Consider the following 27,696-nt stretch of genomic DNA (forward strand, 5'->3'; position numbering starts at 1 on the left):
CTACACTTCCCACAGTGCTCCGGGGCGGAGGGAGAGACTGCGATTCCCACAATGCACTGGGAAAACATTTTCTTTAAATTATTTTTATTTTTTTAGACCGGGCCGCCCCGCCCGCCGCGGGGCCGTTAATAAACGTTGAAAAAACTCTCCTGCGCACCTGGGGCCGTCGCGGCCTTCACTGCCGCCGCCGAAAACTACATCTCCCAGCATGCCCCGTGCCGCCGCGCCCTTCCGGTTCCGGCCGCCGCGGGAGCGCCCCCGTCCCCTCGGAGGGACCGCCGGGCCGAGGCGGTGACAGGGGCGGCGGCGGGGCCGGGCAGCGCGGCGGGCGGGCGGGGCAGCGCCGCCGCCGGGGACCCACCGAGCTCCCCCTCTCCCAGCGCGGCCTGGCCGGGCTCGCCGCTCCCCTCGGGCCTGGCGGGGTCACCTTCATGGGCGGGCGGTAGCGCGGGGCCCGGCGCACGGCGGTGCCCGGGGCCTGGTGAGGCGTCGCCGGGACAGAGCGGGGGCCGGAGACGGCGGCGGAGCCCGGGGCGATGTTCGTGCAGGAGGAGAAGATCTTCGCGGGGAAGGTGCTGAGGCTCCATGTCTGCACCATGGAGGGCGCCGAGTGGCTGGAGGAGGTCCCCGAGGACACCACGGTGGAGAAGCTGAAGGAGCGGTGCCTGAAGCACGTAAGGAGGGGTGTCCCGTCCCGTCCCCCGGGGCTGGCGGCTCCCCGGGAGACCCTCGGGTGTCTTGGGTCGTGCGCTGTGGCGGGAGCGGCGAGCCCGGGGCGGGTGTGAGGCACAGATAGCGCCGAGATCTCGGCGTTCCGGGCTGGGGCTGAAAATCACGGTCGGGGGTAGGGTGGGCAGGTCCCGGTGTGATTTTTCCAACGCCCTGTAAACGTCTTTTTTTTTTTTTTTTTTCCCTAAAAAAAAAAGTATCTCAAGTAAACAAGTGTTTCTGTGTTCTGGTTTCCTGGTTTGCCGTGACTGCCACCCCCCCGAATTATGCGTAACTGTTCCATATAGAAAGAAAATGTCTATTTCAAGAGTTTTGTGTGTTGGAAAAGGAGGATTTGGGGGGAAATTCTTTAGTTACACAATTTGGCGTGTGTTTGGCGGTAGTGTTAGAGATCACTAGCTCCTGCGTGCAGTTTATGAACTGGTGACCGTGCGTTGTGAGACTGATGAACTGGCTTCTGATGATTTCCCCTCAGAAATTATAGCCTGGTTTGTTTCTTGTTTCTATTTAAGAACAAACAAGGAAAGTAGTAACTGTGGTGGAGAACTACTCTTTTTTGAAAAAGTCCTAGTGCAGCCTTACCCTGTGTTGGCAGGGTAGCTAGTGGGATATTCGGTGGGGCGATAATAGGCTCTTCTAATGTTCTCCCTGTGCTCTAAGCAGTAAGGTCTTAATGGACGTGTCCAAAGGGTAAATTACTAATCACTGTCTGGAAGAGAAAATGTGTAAAAATGCACAGGCGCAGTCTGCAGAAGTTGAGCTGGAAAACACAGGCTCGTACTCGCATGCTCGGTTACCACTGGTGTGTTTGTGGGTGTTAAATGTTAAAACCAGTGGTTTCAAAACTATTGGACTGAATTTTGAAGGTCTGCCATGACAGCGTTTTACTTTAAAGCAAAAACATGATTGACAACAACAGCGTGTGAGGTTGTGACCCATGACCAGGACTGTCCTAAGGTCTGTCATTCTGGAACCAAGACAACGTGGTCTGGCAGCTTGAGTCACAACCTGCTGAATTTCTTGCCGAGAGACGTGTCACTGCTGAGTGGCAGAAGCAAGAGCCTGTACTCCCATCTCCGGGAGCACAATTTACTGAACCACGTTTAATAGTATTTTTTGTCTTCAAAGTCTTGCAAAGACTTTTTTTCATAAAACACAGTAGCAATAGGAGAACATACCTGTAATATATAATTACTTAACCCCTGTCTGAAGGGTAAAAGGTTTTATTTTCAGAATGAGTATGCTGGGAAGTAAGGGCGGCCAGCAGCCCAGGTGCCCTCTGCCTCGGGGGGCAGTTGTTTGGTTTCAGCTAGAACCCCTACAGGTCATGGGGCACACGGTTTTTCTTGTCCCGTAGTCTTTCTAAGTGCTTTTTGATTTAGGGATGAGAAGGGCTGCATTTGGTTTGCTTCATCTGAGGTAGGTGTGATCCTTCTTGAGGGAAAATGGGGGTGCCTTAAAAGCAATGGGGTGCAGGGCTCCCCACACTGTTACAGTCCTGGAAGAAGTCTAGTGCTCCCCTCTTGTCCCCCTTCAGCGCAGCTGAGTGATTAAGGAGAAGAGTGGTGCAAAGACTGCCAAAACAGGGTGGGGTAATGATTACATGCATATGTGCAGAGCTGAAAGGCCTTTAATTATCAGGAAGCTTAATTGAATAGATGCTTGCATTGCAGTGCGAGTCAGGGCAGAAGACAATTGATAACTTGGCATGATGTTTGATTTCATTCTCTCTGTTGCTTTGTGCTAATGGTGTGGATTTGCATAACCATTATAGATAATATATAGTTTTATGGAGGGAGAAAAATAGAAATGGAAAAATCATGACTCCTGATCATGGGTATGTTGCAATGAATCTTGATAGCACCTTGAGGTAATTTATGCAGCCATCTCTTTTAAGATGCTGATTATTATGTTCCCTAAAGTCTTTGAAATCATTCTTTCAGGAAGCAGAGGAAGATAATATTTGTAAGAGTTTTGAACGAGGAAGGTAGCCACTTTTCCCTCCATAACATTCAAATGCTTACTGATCTCCGAAGTGTCACTCTTGATGTCTTTTTTTTTTTCCTGAATTTTATAATTTTTTTTTGTTAATAAAGGAAAAAAAAAACCACCCTCCCACTAGTTTTATCTCTTGGTGATTACATGGTGTTAAACTGCTGCCTTCAGTAATGCTGTCTATGTATCTGTGAACAAATACCTGATAATAAGTTGTTTCCCTTCCTAGTTATTTTTTAACTCAAGTTTCACCATCGAAGTGTTCACTTGCCCCTGCGCAAGGCCCCACCACCTCAGCGGGAGCAGGCCCTGAGCTCTCCTGTGGTTCCCTTAAAAAGCAACTGTTCATTTCGGAACCAGAATTGAGAAGGGTCAGCTTAACCACAGAAACTCAAGCTTAACATAAATATTTTTATGATCCATAATTCTTGTGCCCAGCGTTGACAGTCTAAGTACGGCACTGCGTTGGCCAGAGGTGCTCTAGACAGTCCTGGTTCTCCTACTTTTATCACAAAAGACCATTGCTTCTGGCTGAGGCTCAGCAGTGTTTCTGAAATGCTGATGTAAATTGTGGTTGTGCACTTGGAATGCACAAATCTGGGCTGTATGTGTACATAAGCTCTACCTGTAATTTTCCTGGCAGCATGGGGCAAGCTTTTAATGCTTCTGTGCTTATGTTCCCCTTTTCTTTAAGCTGCCTCAGTGATACTCGCTGAGGTATGATAAGGAGTATCTGTGGAACAGAGATGCGAGGTGCTAGTGCTCAGAGTACAAAGATAAGGTAGGTTCATGCCCCTGGGCATGTTTTGGATGCTTTGTGAGGGATGCAGATGGTTTAAGCCACCCAAGCTTAATAGTAGGGAGTGTCAGTACTGTTTTCAAATGTTTCTGTTAATAAAAGCAAACAAAAAATGTTTTTTCTTATTTTAAAAACAAACAGAAAGCCTTGTGGTTTATCAGGATTCCAGGCTCTGCAAATAGCATTTAGCATCACCAGGGCTTACAAGTTCAGCAGTTGCTCAGGCACCTGTGAACAAAGGTTTCTCACCTGCCTGGCAAAGCAGCCTGCCGTAAACTCCAATGTTAAAAAGAAATGCAAATATTTATGCTGGAAGCAAAACCATGAAACAGCAGATCCCCTCCTTACAATCCTTTTGTACAAAAAGATGCGAGAAAGCTCATCTTCCCCAGCTTGCTGCACCTCTGATTGCTGGGGGAGCAGCGCTCGTTAACCCCAGCCGTGCCCCACAGTGCCCTGGGGCTGCAAGGTGCACCCTGATTTCTCGGCTTCAAGGTGCACCCTGATTTCTCGGCTTCCTTTCACTTGTGTGACAGATGCTTCCTCTGCACTGCGCAGGGAATTCCTCTCCCCCTCACCGCTCTTTCTGTGCATTACCAATGCTCTTCTCCCTCTGGGCAGGAAGATGTTTTCAGTTATGCTTTAAAGCATTGCATTTAATACAAAAATACTGTATTTTGGCAGATATGGTTCTCGTGAAGCAAGATTCCACAGTGAGATCTGATGGGTAGTGGTGGTAGTTCCTTGGAGGGCTGTTGAGAGCTAGTAGAGGCATTGCCTGTTAAGATGGCCTTTCTATTTCCAGGGCATGTTACAATGTTAAGATAAGCTAAGTATTTCACTCAGCGCTCTCTTTGACATATATCCCTTGTTGTTCTATGCAGTTGTTAACAAAGTGGTTAGAGGAACAGGAAGTATGAATAGGTGTCCACAGGACTTTTCTTTTAAAACAGCAACTTTTATTTTTTCACTTACGCTTTCACTTTATTAGTAAGTATTATGATTGCACACACACCACACCCCCCCATATGTGTGCTAGGGAAAAAATGGCTAATAGGTCTGTGTCGTGTCCCATCCCGTCCCGCCCCAAACATACACCTCCCAGCTCCCATTTTCAAGGTCTTCCTTTTGGGGTCTGCCTCTAAGGATCTGTAACAGTAATATTTTGAGCTTGTTTGGAGAGGAGATGTTCCGCTGATGTACTCTTGCGCATTTTGGGTAACTTACCAGATCAATTACAGGAGGTCCTCCCAGCTGCTTCTAGGCTTTAATGCATTCTTTGGCTTTTGTTCAGCAGTTAATATGCTGAAGGATTAGGTAGAAGCTACTGTTATACAAAGCAGGACTCAAACGTTCTCGCCTCAATCTTATTGAGGCATCAGAACTGTACAGAAGTTCAGATGAGGAACTGAAGAACCGTGTTGAAAAGAAGTGCGTTATGTTTGGAAAAAGAGCAGGTAGCTGACTTTTCCATCAGTTGCAGTCGCAACAGAAAAGGAGATGATGGACTAAAAGGATTTCTTTGAGGGAGGCTGGTGATACATATTATGATGGACAGGACTAAATGCTACATCAAAGTGAAGCGCTGATTTCAGGGGGGTTTCTGGAAGTGTCTCTGTTATGTGAAGGGTGAACACACTCTTCTGCAGACATGGTAAAAGTGACTTGGTAGAACATGTATTGAAAGAAGTGTCATTAAAAGCCGTTTTGTGTGAGCAGAGCAGGTGAGGTCAGTATTAAGTGTCCTATTTTGTGGCGAGAACAGCAGCAGCAATTTCGTGGTTTTGGTAGGTTATTTTTAATTTTGCCTTTCTGGAACTGCAACCACTATGCTTTCTTTTTCCACTCAAACAAATTAGAAGCTTCTAGATGCACTGATGTAATGTTCTTGAAATCTATCACTGTGGATCTGGGAGCTGCTCTGGTGTGAAGATGAGTCAGTTCAAGGCCTGTGTGTGCGCACACACTTTTTTTCAGGATTTGAATTTGATTTCCTAGTGAATTAATTGACATACAATTTAGAATTGTAGTAAGAAATTGAGCACAACATTCACATGTGAAAAAATCTACTGTATGCTGATTATTTAGAGCTGGGAAGAAAAGTTGAGAATGTAACTTTTGTTCAGCACTTTCAGCAGGAACCCAGGGTAGGGCTCCAGCAGCCAAATCTGTTGATTTCAGCTTGAAACAAGGTGCAGAAACTGCTGTTTCCTTCCCAGTTTAAGGTCAAGTATACCAAAATCACTGCTGGCAGTTGCTTCTTTAGTTTGACAGTGTGTGTAAGTAATAATTATTAGATGAAGCAGAGAGTCTTTCATCTGTTTTGACACTAGTTACAAATGAGAAACATACGCCATTATTATAGCCTTCCCTTCTGTAAAACCACTGGATGCTCTTCGTAGATTTGCGTTCTTAGTTCAGGATACTAATTGCTAGCCCCAGACTTCTCACTAAGAGCGAGTGACCTTGGTAATCTGTTGCAGCATTAATGTAGCTGTGGGTCCTAGAGCATCCTTGCTTTGCTCCAAATCTCTGTAGGCCTGAGTATAGGACCAAGTACTCAGAATTAAGTGTGATAGAGATGTACTGTACTGCAGAAGTATAAATCCACTCACATAGGCTGGTGCCCTTGAAGGGCTCATTTGGGGCGATTGGGCTGTAACGTTAGGTCTTTGAAACTGGCTATTTAAAGAAGTTTTTTAGAGCATCATAATCAGTTGGAAATTAAATCATAAATCATAGAATATCTCAAGTTGGAAGACACCCGTAAGGATCATCGAGTCCAGCTCCCTGATGCAGTTATTAATTTAACAGCATCAGGGAAGGAATGCTAGAATCCTTCCTTTTGTTGATTATTCTTCCCAGCCAGGAGCTTGGGTATGCAGGTAGAAACCTACCACAGTCAGTATCGTTACAGCACAATTCAAGCCACAGTTTCTTTAATAAAATACAGTCTGTGCACTGGCCTCTAGCATATTGTGCTGTTAGTTAAGCTATTAAGAAGCTAGTAAATGATGGCGCAGTTTATATGTGGAGAATCTTAAGTGCAAAGTGCAGGGATTCATGCAGTAGGCTTATTTCTGTCTTCTGATCTTCAATATTTATTATCTTCTGCAGTGTGTACCTGGGAGCTTGGAGGATCCAAAAACCGTGACACATCATAAGTTGATACATGCTACTTCTGAGAAGGTGCTGACAGACACAAAAACAGTGTTGGAGGAAAACATTCAAGATAGAGGTGAGATTGTCTGGTTTTTAATCCGATCAGCCTGGAAACATGAGATTGTGTTTAACTATTTGACGAGTTCCAAACAGTAGCCTTCTTAATATCTACTCTCTGATTTGACATAGGAAACTAATAAGGTGGCAAAAAAGGAAGAGGAAAAAAGACCTTTTTTTTTTTTTTCTCCAGAGAAAGCACCTTGAGCAGTTTGCTTTTCTTCACTCTTCCTTTTAAGAGTTGAAAAGGAATTAGGAGTGTTCATTAAGTTGATAAGTTTAAACCGATTATTTTTATCTCCTTTTAAAGGAATTTTTTTAAACCTCCGGGGCAGCATTTATCCTTCAAAATGATTCAAAAACAGTGATCATGGCTGAGTATTCCAAGACAGACAACCCAATGCTTTTGGGCGATTGCTTGAGGTCTCCAGGTCAGGCAGACGGATGTTTGCTGAATTGTACTCGAGTGTCTGCAGTTTAGATCTCATTCTGTCCTCTGCAAATGTAGGTCAGAATCCATCATGCTATAGTATCACCGACTACAGTAGAGTATGTGAGGTATGTATTTGCTCCTGAACTTTAAAGGTGTAAAGGATTAATGTGAAACAAAAGAAGATCTAAAGATAATAGCTGGAGTCATTTTTTACTAGACAGCTTAAGCTAACGGGCCCTTTTGGAGATAAAGGGCAGTGGTGCAGAAAGTGAGAGAAGCAGGACTGCTGTAGACTGAAATATTGTCTGAACCAGAAACTCAGCAGGAGTAGAGTTTCTGGGTTTTTGCCTGAGTTCATGCAGGTTGGAGAACTGCTGCCATGAACACGAGCAGTTTGGTCTCTTCTAAGGCAGTGTCACTTATCTCCTTTAGAGCTGAACAGGAGCTGAGAAGTGCCGTCTTAGGCAAAGGCAAGGGACAGCATTTTTGCTGATTGGTGGTGTATTATTTCTAGGCGAGGCGCCGGCTCCTACAGGGTTTTGAATTGCAGTTTGCAGCAGCGAAGCGGTATTAACTGTGTAGTCATAGTAAGCTGTCAGGCGAATGCCTCTTTGCTCCTTTTCCCTCTGCAGCGTGCTCTACCTTCCATGTGCCTTGCTTGTCAGGGAGACAAGATCGCAGCCAACAGCTGATTGCCACCGGCTGACTGCACAGGGCAGCCAAGAGTCAGCATGTGGATCCTTTCACGTTCTGATCAGCTGGACAAATGAGGGTTAACAGCCTTCACCATCTGTTGCTCTTGGCTGTTATGTGCTGAGCCAGACCAGGGAAACTTGTTGTGCAAAGCATGCTTTGTTTGCTTTTTACCTGCTTAATACAATGGACTAAAAAATGCACGTCAGGCCATATGTGGCTGAAGGACTGCAGATGCTGCATAGGCCCGCTTTGGGCTCTGAGCAGTGTGTCTGCATCTTTCCACCCTTAGAATGTATGTGGTAGTAACTGAGGTGCTAGAAACTTGTAAAGCATCGCATGATCTCTAGAAAAAGGGTGCCTTGTAAGCCCGAAGCAAGCTCGTGCCAGGTGATGTGGGATATCTGAAACTGAAGACTTGTTTGCCCTCGAGACTTGCCCTGGTGGGCTTCCAGTGATGCATCCCTGCTGTAGACCGTGACTCGCTCTACTGCCATTCACACACAAAGGCGAGCTTCAGCCTGATACTGGAAGTTCTTGTTGAAGCTTGGTGCTTGCCTTGCTGCAGTTGGAAGGCCCCAGCTTAGACCAAAAACCATCCGTGGCCTGTCTCTACTGCTTCATTCTCAGTGGAAGCACTGAAGGTGCTGATGCTTTCTTATTATCATGAGCCAATTGCTGTACTATTAATGTACAAGACAACTGGAGCCTGTAATACCCTTTCTTTAATGGTGTTGTGTGAGAAGAAACCAGTAACAGTCAAAGCGTGACTAATAATGGACCGTGGTTTGCGTTCACTGTGCACTAAGGAATTGCAAACACTGAAGGGGAGTGTGTAAAGTCATACAGGTTTTCAAGTGTGAAAAAGGTCTGATGCTACAGTGGAATTAACACAAAATTCATCTCCAGGAAAAACTGAATTTGTGAAGTATGTTACAAGAAGTAAGTGTGAAAGTGAAACTGTTTTCACATTACTTTCTAATGTATTTCAGTATCATTCTCTTTCTAGATGTCTTGCTTTTGATAAAGAAGCGTGCGCCACCTCCACTCCCCAAAATGGCAGATGTGTCAGCAGAGGAGAAAGTGAGTTTGAAAGACTTCTCGACTTGGCTGTTTTGATTAACCGCTTTATTAATGATATGCAGAAGGATTACTGTGGTGTACTCTTTTTACTTGTAGAGGCAAATGCTGCCAGTTAAGTTCTAGGGAAATTACTTCAGATTTCTTCCAAACGTTGAGGAAGCTGATTTTACATTTTTAACTTTGATTGTGAGAACATTTGCCTTAGAATAAGACATGCAGATACACTCTGTGGAAATGGTATAGATTTGATCTTTGAACAAATGTTTAATAACTGTGTAAGTATAGTTCAGCAAGTGCCTTGCTTTGTCTCTGTTTGAAAACCCAGTAGAAATATGTTGACTTGCTGTCAGGCTGTCATCTGTCTTTAGCTATGTGTGGCTTGTCACTCTCTAACTGGGTCTCTAGAGCTGAAGAGTTGGTCCCTTACTATTCTCTTTTAAATTTTATTTTATTGGAATGTAATTGTTACTGAGGGTCAGTGATGCCAGGATGATGCTTATGCACGAGTGGTACTGCAGCAGATGTTATCGCATAAACACTTTGAGCAATGCTTGCGCTTGACATGGTGAATTCCTAGGTCTCTCTACTTCGTCCCTGCACAGCTTTGTTTCTTCTTGCTTCCTGTAGGTATTGGTGTATGTCTCTATCCCTTCCTGTAGGTATTGGTGTATGTCTCTCTCTTCAGTATGGTCTTGCTGTGCAGAATGTCACTGTAAGAGCATAAGTTATAAGACTGGGAAATATTTATAGTTTGTACCCTGCTATGTTTTGTCCTGGACTATAAGCATGTACTGAAAATCCAAGGCACCATATATCTCTGCATGATACTTGCAAGCGGCGAAGCACTTCCAGTGTTAAGCAGTTAAGTGTTAGTCTGTGCACAGTATTGGTACATCTCTCAACATGGGTTTGAAGTGAGCGTGCTATGAATAGACCATGTGGAGCAGAATATGGTCCTGGACACTGAGGCCTCTGAGTTCTCTCCATGTTTGATACATCACTTTCCCTCTTTATGTTGGAATTTCCCTGCGTGTTTAGATAACAGAAATAGGTATAAGGACTGAAAGTGGGGCAACCCCACAGGTCCAGTTTTGCTCTATAATTGCAAATGATACTGGTGCTATTAATCCATTGTATTGCTAGACTGCTGTTTCTCTTAGTTGCAAGTTACAGAGCACTGCTTGATGCCTTGGTGAAGAATATGAAACTGCTCTCCGCTATGCTGTGTTCTCTGTTCTGTGGATAATGGGTTATGAAACCTGATCATGTTTCCTATCCTCCAGAGGAAACAAGAGCAGAAAGCTCCTGATAAGGATGCTATTCTCAAAGCAACTGCAAATCTGCCCTCTCGCAATGTAGATCGCACCGTGGCCCATCACAACATGAGGGATGTAAGTATTAGACTTGACTTTAACTCACACACTAACGTCCAAATAGGCTTTTATCTTGTATAACCTTTTCTCTTACATGTGAATGTGATTCTCTTTCCTCTATGAGAGAAATTCAAATGTATATAATGTATATGAAAGTAGATAGCTTAAGATTTAGACACAGGTCATACTATTTAGTGATAATAAAACACTCTGTTCTAAATTATGATTTAAATGTTTTGTTTGTCCATGGGAAAGCCTCAGTAATTATATTCAAGATCTGGCAAATGTGAAGTTAGGGTGGTTTATTTCTTCAGTCTTAAATAGTTCAGATGTTTGCAGTGTTTTTTTCTCTTCCATGGTTTTGAAAAGGGAAGTTAGGCATAAAGGCTTGACTTCAGTAATTGAATGCTGATAGCGTCTGTAGTGCTTCTGACTGTCTTCAGCAGTATGGGGACACATTTACCTTTCTGTACTAGTAGGAGTATGAAGCAGCAAATCTGTCTACATATTGTATGCTGTCAGAGTGCCCTAGTAACCTAAAGGAGAGAGTTGGCATTTAGGCTGTTTAATGGCCAACATGACCTACTGAGCGTGGCATTTTTAAAAACAAATGTCCAGCTGAAAGGAATTTGTCATGCTTCAGTTTAGAAAATAGCTTTGATCTATGTTGTTCAAATTTAGATTGCTAGAAGGCAAATGGTAGACCAGGAAGGCTCATTGGGTCACAGAAAGCAAGTAGCACTGGAACGGAGCTACTGTGACTGTCTTCTCACAACACTTCTGCAAGGTGGGAGTCAAGGTGTTTCTGTGAAGCAGTGAGTTTTCTTGAATACTGCACATCTTGTGGTGGCACTGGGTGGCAAACTGTGGTAGAAATAAAAGGAATTTCTGCTCAGTAGCTTTCACTTACATGTAGCACTCCACAGGAAAGGCCCAGTGCTTCCTGAGAGACTAAACAGTGAAAATAAAGCCCTAATAAAGCAACTTTCTGCACAGGGGGCCAGACTACTGCGGAGATACTAACAATAGATATATTAAGATTTAATGATGGCTGGTAACTTCCTGTCTAAATGTTTTGACAGTTTCCTTTCTTGCAGTTCCAGACAGAGCTCCGGAAGATATTAGTGTCTCTCATAGAAGTTGCACAGAAATTGCTAGCACTGAACCCAGATGCAGTTGAACTGTTTAAGAAGGCAAATGGTACGAACATATCTTTATAGTTACTAGTTCAATCCTGGGATCTTGTTTGCTTCCACAGCAGAAGAGTGGGCTTGCAGAGTGAAGTTCAGACCTTAATGTAATAGCAAAGCTACTGCAAACTTTGTGGCAAAGATTTCACCTTGTGGTTATAGGTTGTATAAAACTTGTGAATTTATAAGGTCCCTTTGGGACCGATGAGAAGTTCCATTTAAAAATATAATCACTAGTAGTGAAAAAATTGGAAAACTCTGAGTTGCGCTTTAGGGATGGTAAAGAATAGTTGAAAATGCACAAGGAGATAGTAAAATGAGGAGAAAGTGTAGCTTTTTGTTCAGTTTGTGGGAAATGCTTGCCCTTGAGATCTGCTATGACCAGATCCAACTTACTTTCTAGATAAATGATAGATAGTCTTCAGTGAATCTCCTATATATTTACTTATGTGGAAAATACCATGGTAATGTGAGAGTTAGCTGTCTTTCATTTGAGATCTTGAACACATCTGGACAAAGTCTTTGTCCTGGAAGAATCTATCTAAGCCTGACCAAGCTGAGTACAGCAAATTAAATGATGAGATAGCAAATTCAGGGCAGAAACAAAAGCAGGGATGAAAGAGAAGAATGGGGTTTGAACTTAACACATGCCATTCCATTGAGAAAGGGTTTTATTTTAGCTCGAAGTCAATCTGAACATTGTTTTGTTTGTGTATGTGTAGCCATGCTGGATGAGGATGAGGAAGACAGAGTGGATGAGATAGCTCTGCGACAGCTTACAGAAATGGGGTTTCCAGAAAGCAGAGCTGTCAAAGCCCTTCGATTAAATCAGTAAGTTTACTCAGCACACTGCCTGTAAGTTACTTGATATGGTTAAAAAAAAAATGCAATTTTTTTTCTAAAGTCTCCTTATGTGGGTCACCTAAAACTAGGTTGGAAAAAGCATTAACTCAAAGAACAGCGCTGCCTCAGGCAGCGTGCAGGTGCAGATGGCATAGGGAAGGGGAAACACTGCTGTACTTGCTCTGGAAATAATAGCTGGTCTGCAGTTCACAAGGCTGCTAGGCTGGCACTGTTTCCAGGTATTAAACTCACATTTTCTTCCGCTTTAGAATTCAGATTTTACAGAGAAAAAAGCAAACCTAGCCCATCCACATTGGTCTTTCAGCTGTAGAAAAATACTTCGTGCTGATCTTTACAATATTCTTGGAATGTTTTTAAAAGTCCAGGGGAGCAACTGTAGGAAAATAGGAGGTAATGGTAGTTCTTCTCGTGCCCTGAGAAGAATGAGCTGTACTGCCTCAGTCCTGAGAGGGGTTTGTTAGGCCATTCTCAAAAATTTCTAATGATAGAGAATCCACAACATATTCCAGTCACTCTTTTCCAGTCTCTCTCCCTTGTGGCTCAGAAAGACTTTCTCCCCTGATGTCCTCCATCTTTCATGTTGTAGCTGAAAAGCCAAATAGGCGAAGGCTTTCCTTTCCTTTCCATGAACATGTAATAATTCCTGTGTGTCAAATGAAATTACATGTTCAGTTGTCCTGTCTTTATCTTTGCTTCCTCTGTATTCATTGCGAAGAGATGTGTTGGGGTGCTTTCAAGATCCCTTAGCTTGAGCACTTGCACTGGGTAGCAAGTGACCATGTTATCATCATCATGTTCTGTTGGGCTGGTGTCTCCTTTGAGGGGTCGCAGATTTCTTCTTAAGTCAGAGTGGAGGAAGAACAGCGTGGTACCTGTCCGAGTGCAATTGCCTGTGTTGAATTTTGCTCTTGCTCAAGGCATATTGTGCACATGTAATGTTTTTCACCCTCTTTTTTTTCTTGTGGTGTTAATGGCATTCCTTGATCACTGGATGGATGCCTGAGAGAGATCTTCTTAAGGAGCAACAAAGCAGCTTGCGTCTGAGATGTGGTTCCATGTAAATTTGGAACATGCTTTGTTTGCAGTTTTGTCAACAGTTGCAAATAGTCAGTGTTTGTTGAAATAAAGTGTTGTGAAATAAAGCAGATGATGTGGAGAGTAAGGTGACTCCCTCAGAAATACCTTTTAAGATCTGGGTTGCAGCTGTCCAGGTTGGACTTCATTCCTCTCTTTTACTGGTTTCAGAGAAGACTGTGGTGCCCGGAATGCACAGAGAATTAAGGTGCTCTGAGATTTGCTCCAAAACTTTATTTATGACTTTTCAGATACTAATTAACTTGCAAGTCAGTATACCACGGGAATAAATGCAAAGGCAAATGTATGTGGAACACTACTGTACATCTGGAGTGTTTCTCATCCCTGTGTTTTGATTTGCTTTTCAGTATGTCAGTGACACAGGCCATGGAGTGGTTGATAGAACACGCAGATGACCCTACAGTGGATGCTCCGCTTCCAGGTCAGACTCCATCAGAAGCCACAGCTGAAGCTGGTGCGTCCTCCGCTGAAGAGACTGCAGGTCCTAGTTCAGAAGCAGGTGGGGAAGAGGCCAAGGATGAGCTGACAGAAATATTCAAGAAGATCCGGAGGAAAAGAGAATTTCGTCCAGACCCACGAGTACGTGCTGTTTATCTCACTATTTATGTAACTGTTAGGATTGGAAGGAACTGTGTGGGCACCATGGAATCCAAATAAATGTTTAGTTAATAAATGAAATTAAATGGTAGATGTATATTATGCTGGCTTGACAGTATTTTAGTGGAAGTCTCTAGGGACTGTTTAAATTCAGGTTGCTGAAAGGGATATTACCTAATTAATGCATCACTGTCTCAGATAACAGTTACTTCTGTACCTGAAAATTAATTGATGGGACTGAAATGAGCTGCCAGACTCCTGGCATTGCTTTTTAAGACTGCTGTCGGGGAAGGAAGGGTTGCAGGACAGGAGTAGGTCCTTTTGCTGTAGAAAAGGACAGAAGGGCATTATTGTATTTAGGGAGCAAAGAAAAGTATCACCAGCAGATTTAAGTCTTGCAGCAAATGCAAAAGTTAGCCTTTTTTCAGAACACAGTATTAGCTGAAGTGAAAACATGTGTTGTTATCACACTGTAAACTCACCAGGAGGTGCTCTTCAGAATCCAGCACTTTGCTTTTACAAGTAGCTGTTTCTTGTGATTTCGGTCAAAAGCTGCAAAGGTATTTGATGAGCTGGGTACAATTTCTAAATGATGACACATTCTCATAACAATATCTAGGTACGCTTGTGTAAGTACATAATGCTCACTAGCAATATAATAATCCAGGAAGTAAAGTTAAATTGAGTGAATAGAACTACAAATGAACGTGGAACTTGATCTGTCAGTGAGATGTGAACAAAAGCTTTGTGACATGGAGAAGTTCTAAAGTAAGGTGTGTCTGTCCCGCCCTTCTTTCTACCTGCGGTACACTTGCTCTTTGCCTTGCGTTCAGCTTTCAGCGTTGAAGATAGGAACTACCTTCGCTCTTAAGATTTATTCTTCTTCCATAATAAAGGCACTTTTGATATAGAGTATTTGAAAACTTTGTAGATAAGATAGTGCTCTACAAATGGAAACAACGGGGTTTTTTACCCCACAAAATGCTCCTGCACAGAAGGTGAAAGAATTGATTGTTCTCATTTCTGTTTTAAATGTTACACTTATTAAGCTGTGCAAATCTCATATAGGCTGTCATTGCCCTGATGGAGATGGGATTTGATGAAAAAGAAGTGGTAGATGCACTCAGAGTAAACAACAACCAGCAAAACGCAGCCGTGAGTACAATGTCTTTCTGTTCCTTACTGCTATAATAGTCTGCTCAACTGATTCTTTTCATCATTGAATTGGTTGATGTTTTCATGTATCATAAAGCCCAACTGTTACTGGAGATGAAATGAGCACTATATATTCTGTGCCTCTTTCAAATTAGATCCACAACTAGAATACAAAGGTTTTGGACTTCTTAGAGGAACTCAGCGTGCATGCAGTTGAGGCTGATCTGATTGGGATAGCATATGTGGATTTTCCAAATGCTTTTGAGAAACTCCCTCACCAGACTCTGCAAAAGAGATTATGCTATCATGAGAAAGGAAAAGGTATTTCCAATAATTAATAACTGAGTAAAGGACAGGAATAAATATCAAGCAAGAGATTCAAGCCATGCAGTGTGTAAATTGCTGCATTCTGCAGCAATGCATTCCACAGTTTATGGGATCAAAAATATTAATATTATGGAATCAATTCAAAGATTGATTTGATCCCTGCTAGTGGATGATATGTTAAGGAAAACTAAGTGGACACAGCTGACAGCCAAGGAGTCTTTTCTTCTTAAGCATCTAGTGCTGGCTACTGTTGGAGGATATTGGGCTGGATGGTACTTCAGGCTGATGCGTTGTAACCATGTTGATGGGGTTCCTTTGAGGCAGTACACATGTAGGATAACACACATCTTCCCTGAGCTTTGAAACATCCGAAGTTGGTATCATTTTATTGCCATACCAGGCACTGCTGCTGTTCCCGCTGAAGTAAAGGTGTGGGAGCAACACACAAATGAATAGTAATCTGGTGTGAAATGTATAGCTCGGTCTTTACTATGAGAGGAAAAAATATTTTTAACATGCCACATTGTCAAAACTTTTGAGACACTTTTTCTAATGGAACCAATCATGAAATCTATTGTGCCTGGTGATTTCTTTCAGTGTGAATGGCTGCTGGGAGACAGAAAGCCTTCTCCAGAGGACTTAGATAAGGGAATTGACACCAATAGCCCTCTCTTCCAAGCCATCTTAGAAAACCCGGTGGTACAGTTAGGGCTAACCAACCCTAAAACGTTACTAGGTAAGTCCTGCTCAGGTACATATACACTGTCTCTGTAGTTGCTAGCAAATAAGAGTAGAGACTGGATGGTGACAGCACACTTTGTGGGATAGGTGCAGCTCTGTACCCTTTTCCTCACTTTCAGCAGCTGTAGGTTTGTTTGCTTCATACTGCAACTCAGCTAAACCCAGAACAGAACTTGGGGCTGTCCCAGAAATGATACTAATTCCCCAGGCTACTGGATTACGCTTGCTGAACTCAGAACTTTAACAGCTGCTGGCTGCAATGCTTTTGTGGATTTAGGAGACCTTTTGTGTGCTCCCTTTTGCCATGAGAGGAAAAATCAGGAATGTCTGTCTAGAACTCTGATTATTTCACAGAAAAAACGAGGCTGTCTTCTGCTGTACAGCTTACTGTGTGCTGAGGCCTTATCATGGAGACAGAAGATAACTTGTGGAAGAGTAATCAAACAAGAACTCTGAGCTAAGGCCTTGCCTATCAAAGTTGAGATAATGTATGTGAAAATATACTTCCCCTTGCTTGGGTTTCAGCTCTGTGGTAAAGTCTGTGTGCTCATGGTCAGAAAGGCTGTGAGCACAGCAAGTACCCAACTGATGAGCCTGACAGCGAAACATAAATCTCTGATGCATTGGTCTCTGACGCTGGAGGACAATACAGAAGAATGACATTGGCTCTGTGACATATATAAAAAATTTTGCATTTAGTCTTTGGCTTCAAAATTTATTTGAAGCCATGCTTTTAAATAAAGGCAGCTCGTTCAAGAGAGCTTTTAAAAATACTGCTTCAAATGTAATTAGGGGAGTTTGCAAGCCTTTACATAATTCAAGAGCAGAACCTTTCCACCCTGATTTCTGAACAAATGGTCTCTTCATTTCCAACGAGGGTTCCACACTGCAGCTCAGAATATAAATAGAAAATGAAATGCCGTTATATGTGCTTGTAAAGCTTGGATGGACATCAGAGAATATATTCCTAATGATACATCTGCAAGTTGCTTATGTCACAGATTTTAAAAATGAATGTTTGCATTTAATTAGATACTTACAGAATGTTGATAAATCTTTAGTTTTAAGCTCTTGAGTCTGCGTAAAAGAATATAGTTAAAGTGATGAAAGGTGAGATCTGTACTTTTATTCTGGGCTTTTCTGTAGGCATGGTGCATGACCTTGAGGAAGGTATTAATGATGAGCCTTTCAGAGGTGCTGGGTACCTACGGCTCCCACTAATGTCAGTTGGAGCTTTCTACACTAACACTCCCGGGAAAATTAAGGCACTGACCTTGGTGCCCGTCTGCCAGACTCTTACAACACTGACATTTTGGTGACTTCTGAATAGGTCAGATGTGCAAACTGCTTTTTTTGTCCTGTTCCGTAATGACTGCTCCAAATGTCCAGTAGTCCAGCTCAGTGTCTGTCGTAAGGCTTATAAATTATTGCCTGAACCATTCTTCTGCCAAATTTGCAGCTTAGCTCTTGCAGTAGCTGTCTGGTTCCTTCAACATAAGTAGAAGAGTGAAAATTAGCACATTTAAAAAACCAAGCAAAACAACAAAGCTTATTGTAAAGACAGCTGTGTATAGAAAGAAAAAACTGCTCTTAAATATTTGGATCGCTGTCACTGTTCAGAAAGGGAGGTAATTGTTCTGCACAGACAGCCTTTCCCCTTCTGCCTGTGTCTAGGCAGGTGGAACTGGCTGCCTCCTTGACATCTTCTACTCTCCAAACACCAGGAAGGAGGAAACACGTGCTGCTCAGAGGGAAGATGCTGCTTCCCTTCTGGCTGCAGGGGCCTCTAGGAAAAGATAGAGCTCTGAGATTTGGGGGCTCAAGAGGCTACACTTATGCTGGCTCTGCTGCTTATTCCTGGGTAGCCTTTGGCATACCTGCTTCTTACTTTGCGCTTAGTTTTCTCTTCAGAGATGTTACGAGAGAGTAGCCATAGGACAGCCAAAGTGCAGCATAGGAAAGCAAAGGTGACAGAGGCAGGGGGTTGACAGTGCTTTCTGTGAACTGTCTTGGTTAAGTACCAGGGAGGAAAAAGGTACTGGTGCAAGAACTAGCCATTAAGAAATCCAGGCTGGGGTGTGGAAAATCTTTGATCGGAAAGAAGAGTCTTCCCGTAGGAGTATTGGCAGCAAATGACCCAGTTCTAAGATGGGCTTTTGTAAATGGATGAATTGTGTAGCATGTTCCCTGCTGCTGCATGTAGACATTTGCTAAGGCTTTAGCTCTTCAAACCCATGTCCTTGAGGTTTTGTAAGATGGACTATAATCCAGGCTGAGTATTTAATCAGCCTCTGTCTGCAGTGAATTTAATGCTGGGGAGTGCGGAAAGCATAACAGCCTGTAGCATCCCAGGCTGTGGAGGTTTAGGAGTGCAAGTGGTAAATGTACGATGTGTATTCCCACCATTTTTGGGTGGTGCTTGCCCCCTGCCTTTGATGAGCTGTAGCTATTGCTAACTGTCCTGTTGTTGAAGCGTCCCAAACACTGAAGCCTTTGCTGACTAAAGGACTAATCGAGTGTTGCAATTTCCATCTCTTGGCAGCCTTCGAGGACATGCTTGAAAACCCGTTGAACAGCACTCAGTGGATGAATGATCCAGAAACCGGGCCTGTCATGCTACAGATCTCTCGAATCTTCCAGACGCTGAATCGCACGTAGAGGGGAATGCCAGTCCACTGTGCCACTTCCCACTGCCCCTCGCTTCACCTAATCCTCAACGGGAGGATGCATGGATTGTCTGGGGAGGGGGGCGGATGGAGGGGGAAGGGGGGGGATCCTGTCTGGGTCTCTCACACGAGAGCTTGTGTAGTTACGGCCAACTGAAGTTAATTGCCTTGTGGATTTAGTGTTAGTGGAAGAGGTTTGAAGAATTGTTTGTTTTCAGGTATTAGGTTTAAAATAAAGTACATAAAAAAAATAGGAAAAGGTTTTGTGACGACAATTAAGAATCTGATTGTTGGAAAGAAATATGATAATGCTTGTTAAAAAGGCCTGTGACAGTAGTTTTCTAGCCAGTTTTGCTAGCATCTGGCTAGTGTTTACAAAAGGTCACTGACCACTAGCATAGGATATTAATCATCTCCATACAGTATTAATTTATGGCTATATCAAATTATAAAATGCTTTTTAAAATTGATTCTTAGGAAATGTTTTTTTAAAAGTCCAAATATTGGGAGAGCAAGCACATTTCTATCCAAACTTGTTTATCTTGCATTATAATTTAAACAGAATAATTCAGAGATGGAATCCTTTTAATAAATAGCATTACTTTTTCCTATTTATTTTCTGCGTTAGTGTTGTTGCAGTCCCACAGTGGTTGTACTTGTAGGAGACTCTGTCAGCTACATTAAAGATGCGGTATCTCTTTCACAACAGAACTCGCTACACCAAGACTTGGATTCTCAAGCAGGCTGCAGTTCATAAGTTCATACTCTGCCATGTCCTAACGCAAGGAGGGATATACTCACGTAGGGCGTTTTTTCCACTTTTATGTGCACAGTTTTGCTAAGGGAGACTTGTGTTTTTTGACTTTGTTTCAAACTGTTTACAAAAAAGCAACTAATTTGCATGGGGTTTTCATTGGTGATCTGTAAAGAAGCAGAACCGCTTAGGTTTATATCTTGTTTAACCTATTTAAAAGCACGCTTGAAATTATTATCTTCTTTGAGATAGAAGTGGTTTTTCTTGACGCTTATTTTTACCTTGGAAATACCAAGAATGTCAGGCTGTGTCTTTCCTATTTTGTTAGAAGACTGACTTGAGATTTCGGACAGGAGTTGTGAGCTTTTAAGAATAGAACTCCCTGGAGAATATCCAGCTAGGTTTTGTTATGGTTGGGCTCTGCAGATGTTACTTTTTTAACAGTCTGAACAAAAATGGTTTTTGTTTTCAAGTTAGTGACACGTGATTGACATCCGTTATAATCCCTGCCACGTCTTGCGTTTCACAGCCCTTCTTTGGAAAGGCAGGCTAGGCAAGACCTGCCTCTCCAAAATGCAGAGTAACCAGATGGAGACCCTGTCCCTAAATAGCACAAAGGTGTCCTGTCAAATAGAGAGATCTCGAAGAGCTCAGCAAGTCTTTTTAAGTGTGTGTAGTTGGATTTATTAAACAAAAATGCAACAAGATGCAACCTGAAACCCTGCAACAAGTTTTGGCCTGAACTTGGCATCTAATCTCTGCTGTAATGCAGTCAAGACACTGAAGTTGCCAATTTCACATAATTAATATGAAGGGTGGGGAAATCGAAACAACATGAGATTTTATCTTGACTTACTATCCCAGGATTTTATTATTTGTAAGTTCATATTGAGCTTTACAGTTCATGACTGCTGAAATATTTACTTCTACATTTTTTACTTCTACATTTAGATCGACATTTAGAAATTCCAAGCTTTATAGAGATGCTTCTTCCATTCAGATTGGACGGTTCAACCGTTTTCCTGGACTCTTGCTAAGAACAGATTGACAGCATGACATTAAATTGTAACCTTGTCTATAACTGTAAAAGCTAGGAACCTGATCCTGCAGCCAGTGAGTTCAGCACAACTACTCATGCCTAGTTGTGACTGAATGTTGTAGCGTACAAAAGGTTTTGATTATTTTCTCCATTTTTTTTCTTACTCCCTGAAGCTTTTTGCCTGTAATACTACCAGAAGACACTACTACTTGAAGCTCTTAATGTTTAGAGGTACATGTCCTTCTCTACCAGTCAGGATTCTTGTAAATATTCCTTTTAATGAGTGCTTTTAGAAGACAAAGCTGGGAAAAAATACCCTGTAGTTTGGGGTTTTTTTGGCTTCTGAATGAGTAAGTACAGGTTCAGACCTAACGAACAGATACTTCGGTAGCAGTCTTGGTCTTTGCAGAATGTAAAGGCTTGTTAAAAAGCCTCTCTTGATTTCAGTAATACATGATCAGACTCTGGAGTGTCTGTAGAGCTTCCAGACAGACCAGGCAAGGATCATCTGTCAACTTTAGAGTCATCTCAAAGTTTGGCATCTGGTTTGCTGGCAGAACCTAGGGGACGAGCCATGTGGCAAGAGTGAGCAGCCCATCTCGCCTGTACTGGCACGGGAGGAGTGCCCCAGGACTGCCCGTTGCTGCTGCCAGGGCAATGCGGATGAGGAACTTGAACCAGCTCCCCAGCTTTTAGGGGGCTGAAGCCGGGCGCATTCCTGATACGCGGTGTCTGACCTGCTTCGGAGGAGCGGAGCCGTGCACTTCTTAGGGTAAAGGTTCTGCTGCTTGTGTATCTCTGCATCAGCCCCACAGCGGTGGGATCAGAGCGTGATCCTGCCAGGACCTGCTACTGAACCATGCATGTTCTTCAGTGTCAGTTTGATCAGGGTGATAAAAGTTATCAGAGCTGCCTCCCTTGGTATGCCAGAACAGAATCAGTGCTGCTGAACCTTTTATGAAGTGAGGAGAAAAGCATCGGTAAAACAAATCATGCTTATGTAATAGAAGAAGGTAAGAATGCACAGGTTCAACAACCTGATGTTGCAGCAGCAGTTGGAGACCTTAGGGATAAAGGAATACTGCATCTTTAAAATGCTCGAAGGCTTGAGAATATGTGGTTATTTCGGAATTTTGTTATTCCAGAGCTCAACACCTACACAGCTGAAGTGTTGGAGACTGTTCTTTCTGATCTGCCAAACAGTCGTCTTGCTTGGTACGGCTTTAACATAGTCCTGCTTGTCTTTCGAGAACGTAAGTTTCCAGTGGCCAATAGCTGAAAGAGGCCAGAACTTAGGAGGTGTGATGTTTGCAGCAAGGCATAGGAGTTGATTTAAAACAAACAAAAACTACCCTTGAGGTTAAACAAACGCTTGAGGAATTGATGGAGACATCAGTGGTGGTGTTAGGGTATGAATCGGTAGCAGACTAGGGAGCTGTGTCCCCATCACACCAGTATTGCTGCTTCCCACAGTAAGTGGAGGGGGAGGTAAGTCTACTGTGCCTGCAAAGGCATTGATTATCCCAGGTTTTACAAAACCTGCAAAAAACTGAAAGATCACTGCTGTTGAGTCAGAATGTGCAGGTGGGTCTCCAGGCGCAAGCAGTGTGTGTGGCAAGAGCTTTGCCTGGTGATAAACTGTCCTGTTCCGTGGCTGAAGGGTGGAGGACTGGTGGATCTGGTCTGTAGTCCAGCGAGAGTCCATAAGCACATGGGAGTGGAAGTTTTTCTTTTTAAAAAAAAAGTCGTTTTTGTGAGGAAGAACTACTCACAGGAGTAAGGATTTACAGGTTCGAGTCCTGTGCTTGCATCTCTGGTGTTCACGTTATAACTAGCAAGGACATGTCCTATTTCGGTGTCTCATAAGATGGCCAAGGGATTATTTGGAAGCCTGTGAAATCAAGAAGTAAGGAAACGAGGTGGTAGGTGGCTCATACGATGCAGTGACTGTATCTTACAGTTCTAGCTCTTTGCCCCATCAGTTGACACAGACAATCTTCTACCTTTTGATATTACATGACTCTTGAAAGCTAGCTAGCTATTTATTTAAATATATATAACTTATAATTTTGTCATCAAAACACTGATATTTTTAATAGAATGTACTATATGGAAGTTTGTTCTCAGGGCTTCATATTTATACTCTCTTCATAAGGGATGCGTTTGGAAAGGAATGTATTTGGAAAAAATGCCAGTGGCCACTTTACAGCTTGGCCCTTGATTGTCTTGACCTGTGAGACTGAGCTAGCGTAACTCTCCTAACAAACCTCTCGTGTCTGGTCCAGTCCAAAGAATCTGCCAGGCTTTCTCTCCGTGTGAGCAGTGACTGAGTCTTCCGTTAAGACTGCTGCATCACTCGCTGGAAATGGTCACACAAGATTACCCAGCTGCTTCACAGTTCGCTGATCTTTACAGCATTTCAAGGACGCTTCTGTTCTCCGTGCAGCTGGAAAATTAACTTGCACGGTTTCTAAAGCAAGTCCTCAGTGCCCTCCTGCTCTGCTGGGACGGTGCAAGGTTCCTGCAAGAGCTCTGAGACCTCCAGCTAATTGCAAGGTTCCTGCAAGAGCTCTGAGACCTCCAGCTAATTGCTTCTTCCTGGCTGCTCGCAGCCTCTCACAGACCTGTCCCAGAACCTTGACCCCTGTTTCTTTCCTCGCTCTCCTGGAACCAAACTTGTCTTTTGGAGATTGGTCTTCGTATCCAAGAAACACTTAAGTGGTTATTGAAATCCTTTTGGGATGGGACTGTTACGACTTTTTTTTAGGCATTGTGATTCATGGACTGAGGATCTTTTAATATATTTTGAAAGTTGTTTAAATAAGCATTGCACCAAACGAATGTATAGTAACGCTGCCAGCAAATATGGCCTGTAGAGGAGAGAGAGGTTACCAGTGAGCTCTACTTCGGTGGCAGTTTTACAAAAGTAGTGTGCACAGGATAGTGAGCGTTTCATCCAAAGTAAATACCCCATTTTTCTACTTTTAATAAATAGCATTTTTATTAACTAGCAGCTGGGTGTTTCCATCTGATCATAAGTCCTTGTGCTTTGAGGCGTAAGCAAACCACTGCCTGGATGCTCCTCTCCGGGCCGATTCTTCTGAAGGATTTGTGGGCTGTTGTGGGAGGTAGGACGGTCAGGGAGCTCGGCCAGGGCGGCGATCCCATTCCTGCAGAGGGAACGGCAAGCAGCGTCTATTATGTCCATGTGAATGTGCTGTCACGGTGGTTGTTCTCACCTGCATCCTGGCACCTGGGTAAAACAAAAGGGGTTTTTTAAGGACCTCTTGCCCTAGATTTGAAGATCCTCAATGCAGATCCTGTTTGCAGCATGTGCACTTCAATAAATGTAAATGCATTAAATTCTTACTGAATTTGGGTATAGTTTTATATCATGCTCTGGGGAGAGGGAGGAAATTGGATCACGTTTTAAACTAAGCCCCACAAAACAAAGTGTCTTTGTTGTAGCAGGTAACAGAGGCCTGTAGAGATTTTTAATTTGCATATTTTTATCCTAGTTTAATGAACTGTACAAGAATGTGATTTGCTATCCAGCGCTTACCACAAGGCAGCACCAGTAAAATTATATTGCAAGGTACTGACTTAACGTTTTTCATTTCACCTGTGTATAAAATAATTAGGTACAGCACATGATAATTTTTATATGGGACTGACACTGATGTGTGGCATGCACAGCTGTTTCTAAGATGTAACATTACTTTTATGAAGCTTAACTAGGGCGGACGTCACTGAGCCTGTGGAACTCAGGGTTCATTCTGGACATGCTGGCGTGGGTGGCTGACCTCTCCCTGAGTGGGAAAACCAGCAGGCTTTGCTTCCGTACAGGAGCTCTCTAGGCAAAGAAGCAAGAAATGCTGCTAATTTGTTATCCTTTTGAGCAGTCGGTGTTGTCTACTGAAACATAAATATATTCCTGGAAGTTCTCGAGGTCGTTCGCAAAGCCAGACCCGTTCAGACTGAAACAATTCCATACCTTTAGCGCGTGGAGAAGTCGTACCCACGAGCGAGACTGGAATGAACGCTGAGTCTTTAAACCTGCTCACACATACACACTGAAGACACTGATGTTATGTGTGTTGTAAATTTATAATATATCTTAAAAATAAAGTTTTCTGATTTATTACAAGGTGTTCTGAAACGTCATTTTCAGGAGCAGCAAAGGTTTATGAATCCACATCGTTCAGTGTCATTGTCTAGACCGTGCTTTTGCCAGGCAAGGTTGGACCAGGTGATCCTTGAGGTCCCTTCCAGCCTGGTGTTCTGTGATTCATGTGATTCTACGAATGTTCCTCGTATCTGCAGACTGCTGGAATTGTTTCTCGGAAAATAAGGTATTTCGATAGTTGGTCAACAAACCTATAACAAAATTTGAGCAGAAAATCCTGGTTCAATACCTGGTTTTGCACCTGGAAGTTATTTCTCCATTTTCCAGAAAAATTGGCGTTGGGAAGATTCCTTGCAAGGGCTACGGGAAACAAGATGTGGTGATCCCCTGTGATGGACTGATGCCATTTAAGAGGGATTTATCTTGACGGTTGTTGACTGATAAATTGGAAGCATTTTCTCCCACAATAAGGGAACCCTCGTTAAGGAAAACAGCTGGAGCAAATAGCAGCTGGCGTGCGGTGGGATGCAGCTTCTTGCACATGCCGGAACCCAAATGCCCTTCTCGCGTCGGCAGAGCCAGCGCTGCTGCTGGGACGCGCCTCCGAGCCTTGCCCACGTGTGCGTGGTTGCCTTGGAGGCAACTGATTAAGAGTGTAAATGCGTGAGGTTATTTCTCTGAAGGTAGGTGCGGTTATTAGCATTTTCACACAACGTTCAGGGCAAGGAAGAGCACCTGCCAGCAGCCTGTTTATTCAGCACGTTACAGCAACTGGTGAGGAGGTCAGAGCCGTTTTCACTGCATCCCGTGAAAGATGGAGGATTAGCGTATGAGACACCTAAATGCTTCTTCAGTGCAGGTTTTTGAATGTGGTGTTATTAAATGCGGGTGCCAGGGGGCCCCTAACTCAGATTTCCTTTAATGCACAGATTAGCAGTAGGCTGCAGGACAAAGGTCCAGCTCTCCAGTAATTTAAAATTAAAACAAAACCAAAAAATTCCTTAAAGCAGCTCGTGGTGTATATTAGGTAATGGTACTTCTGAACCTAAACTGGTACGGCAGGTCTGGGCAGAAGTCCACACCTCAAAAATTAAACAGTGCTGCTGTCTGAGGGACGAGATGGGCTGCAGCTGGCGTAGTGGCTGGCGGCTCTCGAGACGAGAAGCGCACTTTCGGCACGGAGATGCGTTGCTGCCGTTCTTCAGCAGCGACGAGGAGAGGCTCGCCGCTGCTTCGGCCCCTCCAGCCCCCGTCAGCGCCGGAGCCCGTACTGCGAAGGCTGGGGGAGGTAAGTGCGGGTTGCACTTGGCTGTGGAAGTGCAGCTCGGTGTTGGCAAGGTGAGGCATTACCCACACCACACGCGGTGGGGCAGAGTCGTTCCCGTCCCCAGGGTGGTTTCCCATCGCCCGGCGAGCTGCGCAGGGGTCGGGCTTTCTCCTTCCATGCGCTCACTCTTCTCCCACGAATCGGTGGTCCCTGGTCGCACTAACCCGTAAAAAGGAGTAAAATATTGTACAATTGCCCGGCCGGCTCCTCTAACGTGTCTGCCGCGGTGGGTTCCAGCGGAACAGAAGGCAGCGGCAGATGCTGCCGCCGGGAGCTCCTGCGCCCTGGCAGCCCTGTGCGCGCGGGTCGAGGCTGCGGTCCCCGCTGCGACAATCCAATCGCTTGCTCTGTGCTGGATCATGCTGGTTTTTCATAACGGTGATTTTACTGTGAGAGAGGGGTTGGCCAAAGGAAGCAGCAGCTCTGGAAGCTGCTGGGGATGCTTTGCTATAGGGGAAGTGGGTTTGGGGCGGAATTAATGGGGCAAATTCTTTTCTGTCGCTACTCAAAAGCCTTCCCTTCAAAGGCGAGACTTGCACGTGTGAGCTGGACCATCACTCCGGTGGTTTGGGCCTGGAAAACGGCTTGAAGGCGAGCAGGTCTCTAGCGTACACGTGCGAACAGCGTTGGTACAACTGCCGGTGAACGTGACCCGAGAAGGGATTGCAGCGCCCGAGCCCCGTGTATCCAGTGTCACCAGGAATCCGGTCACTGGTGGAGCTGGGGGAGGGTCACCAGTAACTCGAGATGTGCTGGACCGGACCGCACCGGACCAAAATAAACCTGGAGAACTGACCAGCGCTCAAACCCGAGGGTGTAAATGAGATGCCTGGCCGAGGAGCTGGTGCCCAAATAAAAGGCCTGAGTTCAGAGCCTGCGAATGCCCGGGGCTCCCAGGCAGTCGTGGGTGGCTCTGGGTGCTGGGCTCCGGCAGCGCGGCCGCTGCCTCCCCTGTGCCGGGGGCTCGGCTGCAGGTGGTTAATGCAAACCCCGCGTCTTGGGGTCCTGCACAGATCCCGCACCCCAGGATTAGTACTGCTGCTTCCCTGCGGCTGTCACAGGGAAGAGCTGCAGCTCTCAAACAGGTTTCGTTAACGATGCCATCAGCAGTTGCATAACGAGCTCTCCCACTCCGGGAAGCGGCGTGCGCGGAGCGGTGAGCTGGTTGAGCTGGTTCCACACCGGGGCTCTGCGTGCACGGTGCAAGCGACGGCTGCGGAGGCTTCGCATTTAATTCTTGGAGCGTCTCGGTGCTGTGCTGTGCGGGTGTGAGTGGCTCCTGGTGCACCCTGAAAGAAATTACTCATGGAAGACTGGTAGCACTTCTGCATGATGTGGTTACCTGGCGTTTATGAGCCGTGGCTTGGGCATAAACCACATTTATGTTGCAGTGAACCTCTATTCATCCTCTGAGGAAGGGTTGCTCCGCAGGGAATCTGCACCCAGGAGTCCCATTCCTGTGGCGGCTCCCACGTGCCCAGAGCGTGGTTG

The 27,696-nt window shown here is 44.3% G+C and overlaps 1 protein-coding gene across 9 annotated transcripts; it reads left to right on the plus strand.

Annotated features, from left to right (window-relative positions):
* The first annotated feature begins 284 nt into the window (after positions 1-284).
* On the plus strand, positions 285-24,899 carry UBAC1 (UBA domain containing 1). Of its 9 annotated transcripts, none has more exons than XM_075170749.1 (11): positions 285-674; positions 6,641-6,761; positions 8,878-8,951; positions 10,235-10,342; positions 11,407-11,524; positions 12,237-12,345; positions 13,821-14,052; positions 15,139-15,225; positions 16,150-16,288; positions 17,440-17,623; positions 18,836-18,923. In XM_075170749.1, the coding sequence occupies exons 1-10, from the start codon at positions 537-539 to the stop codon at positions 17,610-17,612; spliced, it is 1,299 nt and encodes a 432-aa protein (XP_075026850.1). In that variant the 5' UTR covers positions 285-536; the 3' UTR covers positions 17,613-17,623; positions 18,836-18,923. The 9 variants fall into 9 exon arrangements, 5 of the variants coding, with proteins under 5 accessions (XP_075026850.1, XP_075026851.1, XP_075026856.1 ...); XM_075170750.1 differs by having other exon boundaries at positions 290-674; positions 11,422-11,524; XR_012676820.1 differs by lacking the exon at positions 17,440-17,623 and adding an exon at positions 16,648-16,781 and having other exon boundaries at positions 295-674; positions 18,836-18,918.
* The last annotated feature ends 2,797 nt before the right edge of the window (positions 24,900-27,696 follow it).

Source organism: Calonectris borealis, chromosome 21 (assembly GCF_964195595.1).
Source record: "Calonectris borealis chromosome 21, bCalBor7.hap1.2, whole genome shotgun sequence".
In the NCBI taxonomy this organism is placed as follows: domain Eukaryota; kingdom Metazoa; phylum Chordata; class Aves; order Procellariiformes; family Procellariidae; genus Calonectris; species Calonectris borealis.

Coding starts and splice junctions, on each gene's coding strand:
- UBAC1 (XM_075170749.1), top strand. CDS start 537: ATGTTCGTGCAGGAGGAGAAGATCTTCGCGGGGAAGGTGCTGAGGCTC. Junction 10,343..11,406: donor CCCATCACAACATGAGGGAT/GTAAGTATTAGA, acceptor ATGTTTTGACAG/TTTCCTTTCTTGCAGTTCCA. Junction 15,226..16,149: donor ACAACCAGCAAAACGCAGCC/GTGAGTACAATG, acceptor GATTTCTTTCAG/TGTGAATGGCTGCTGGGAGA.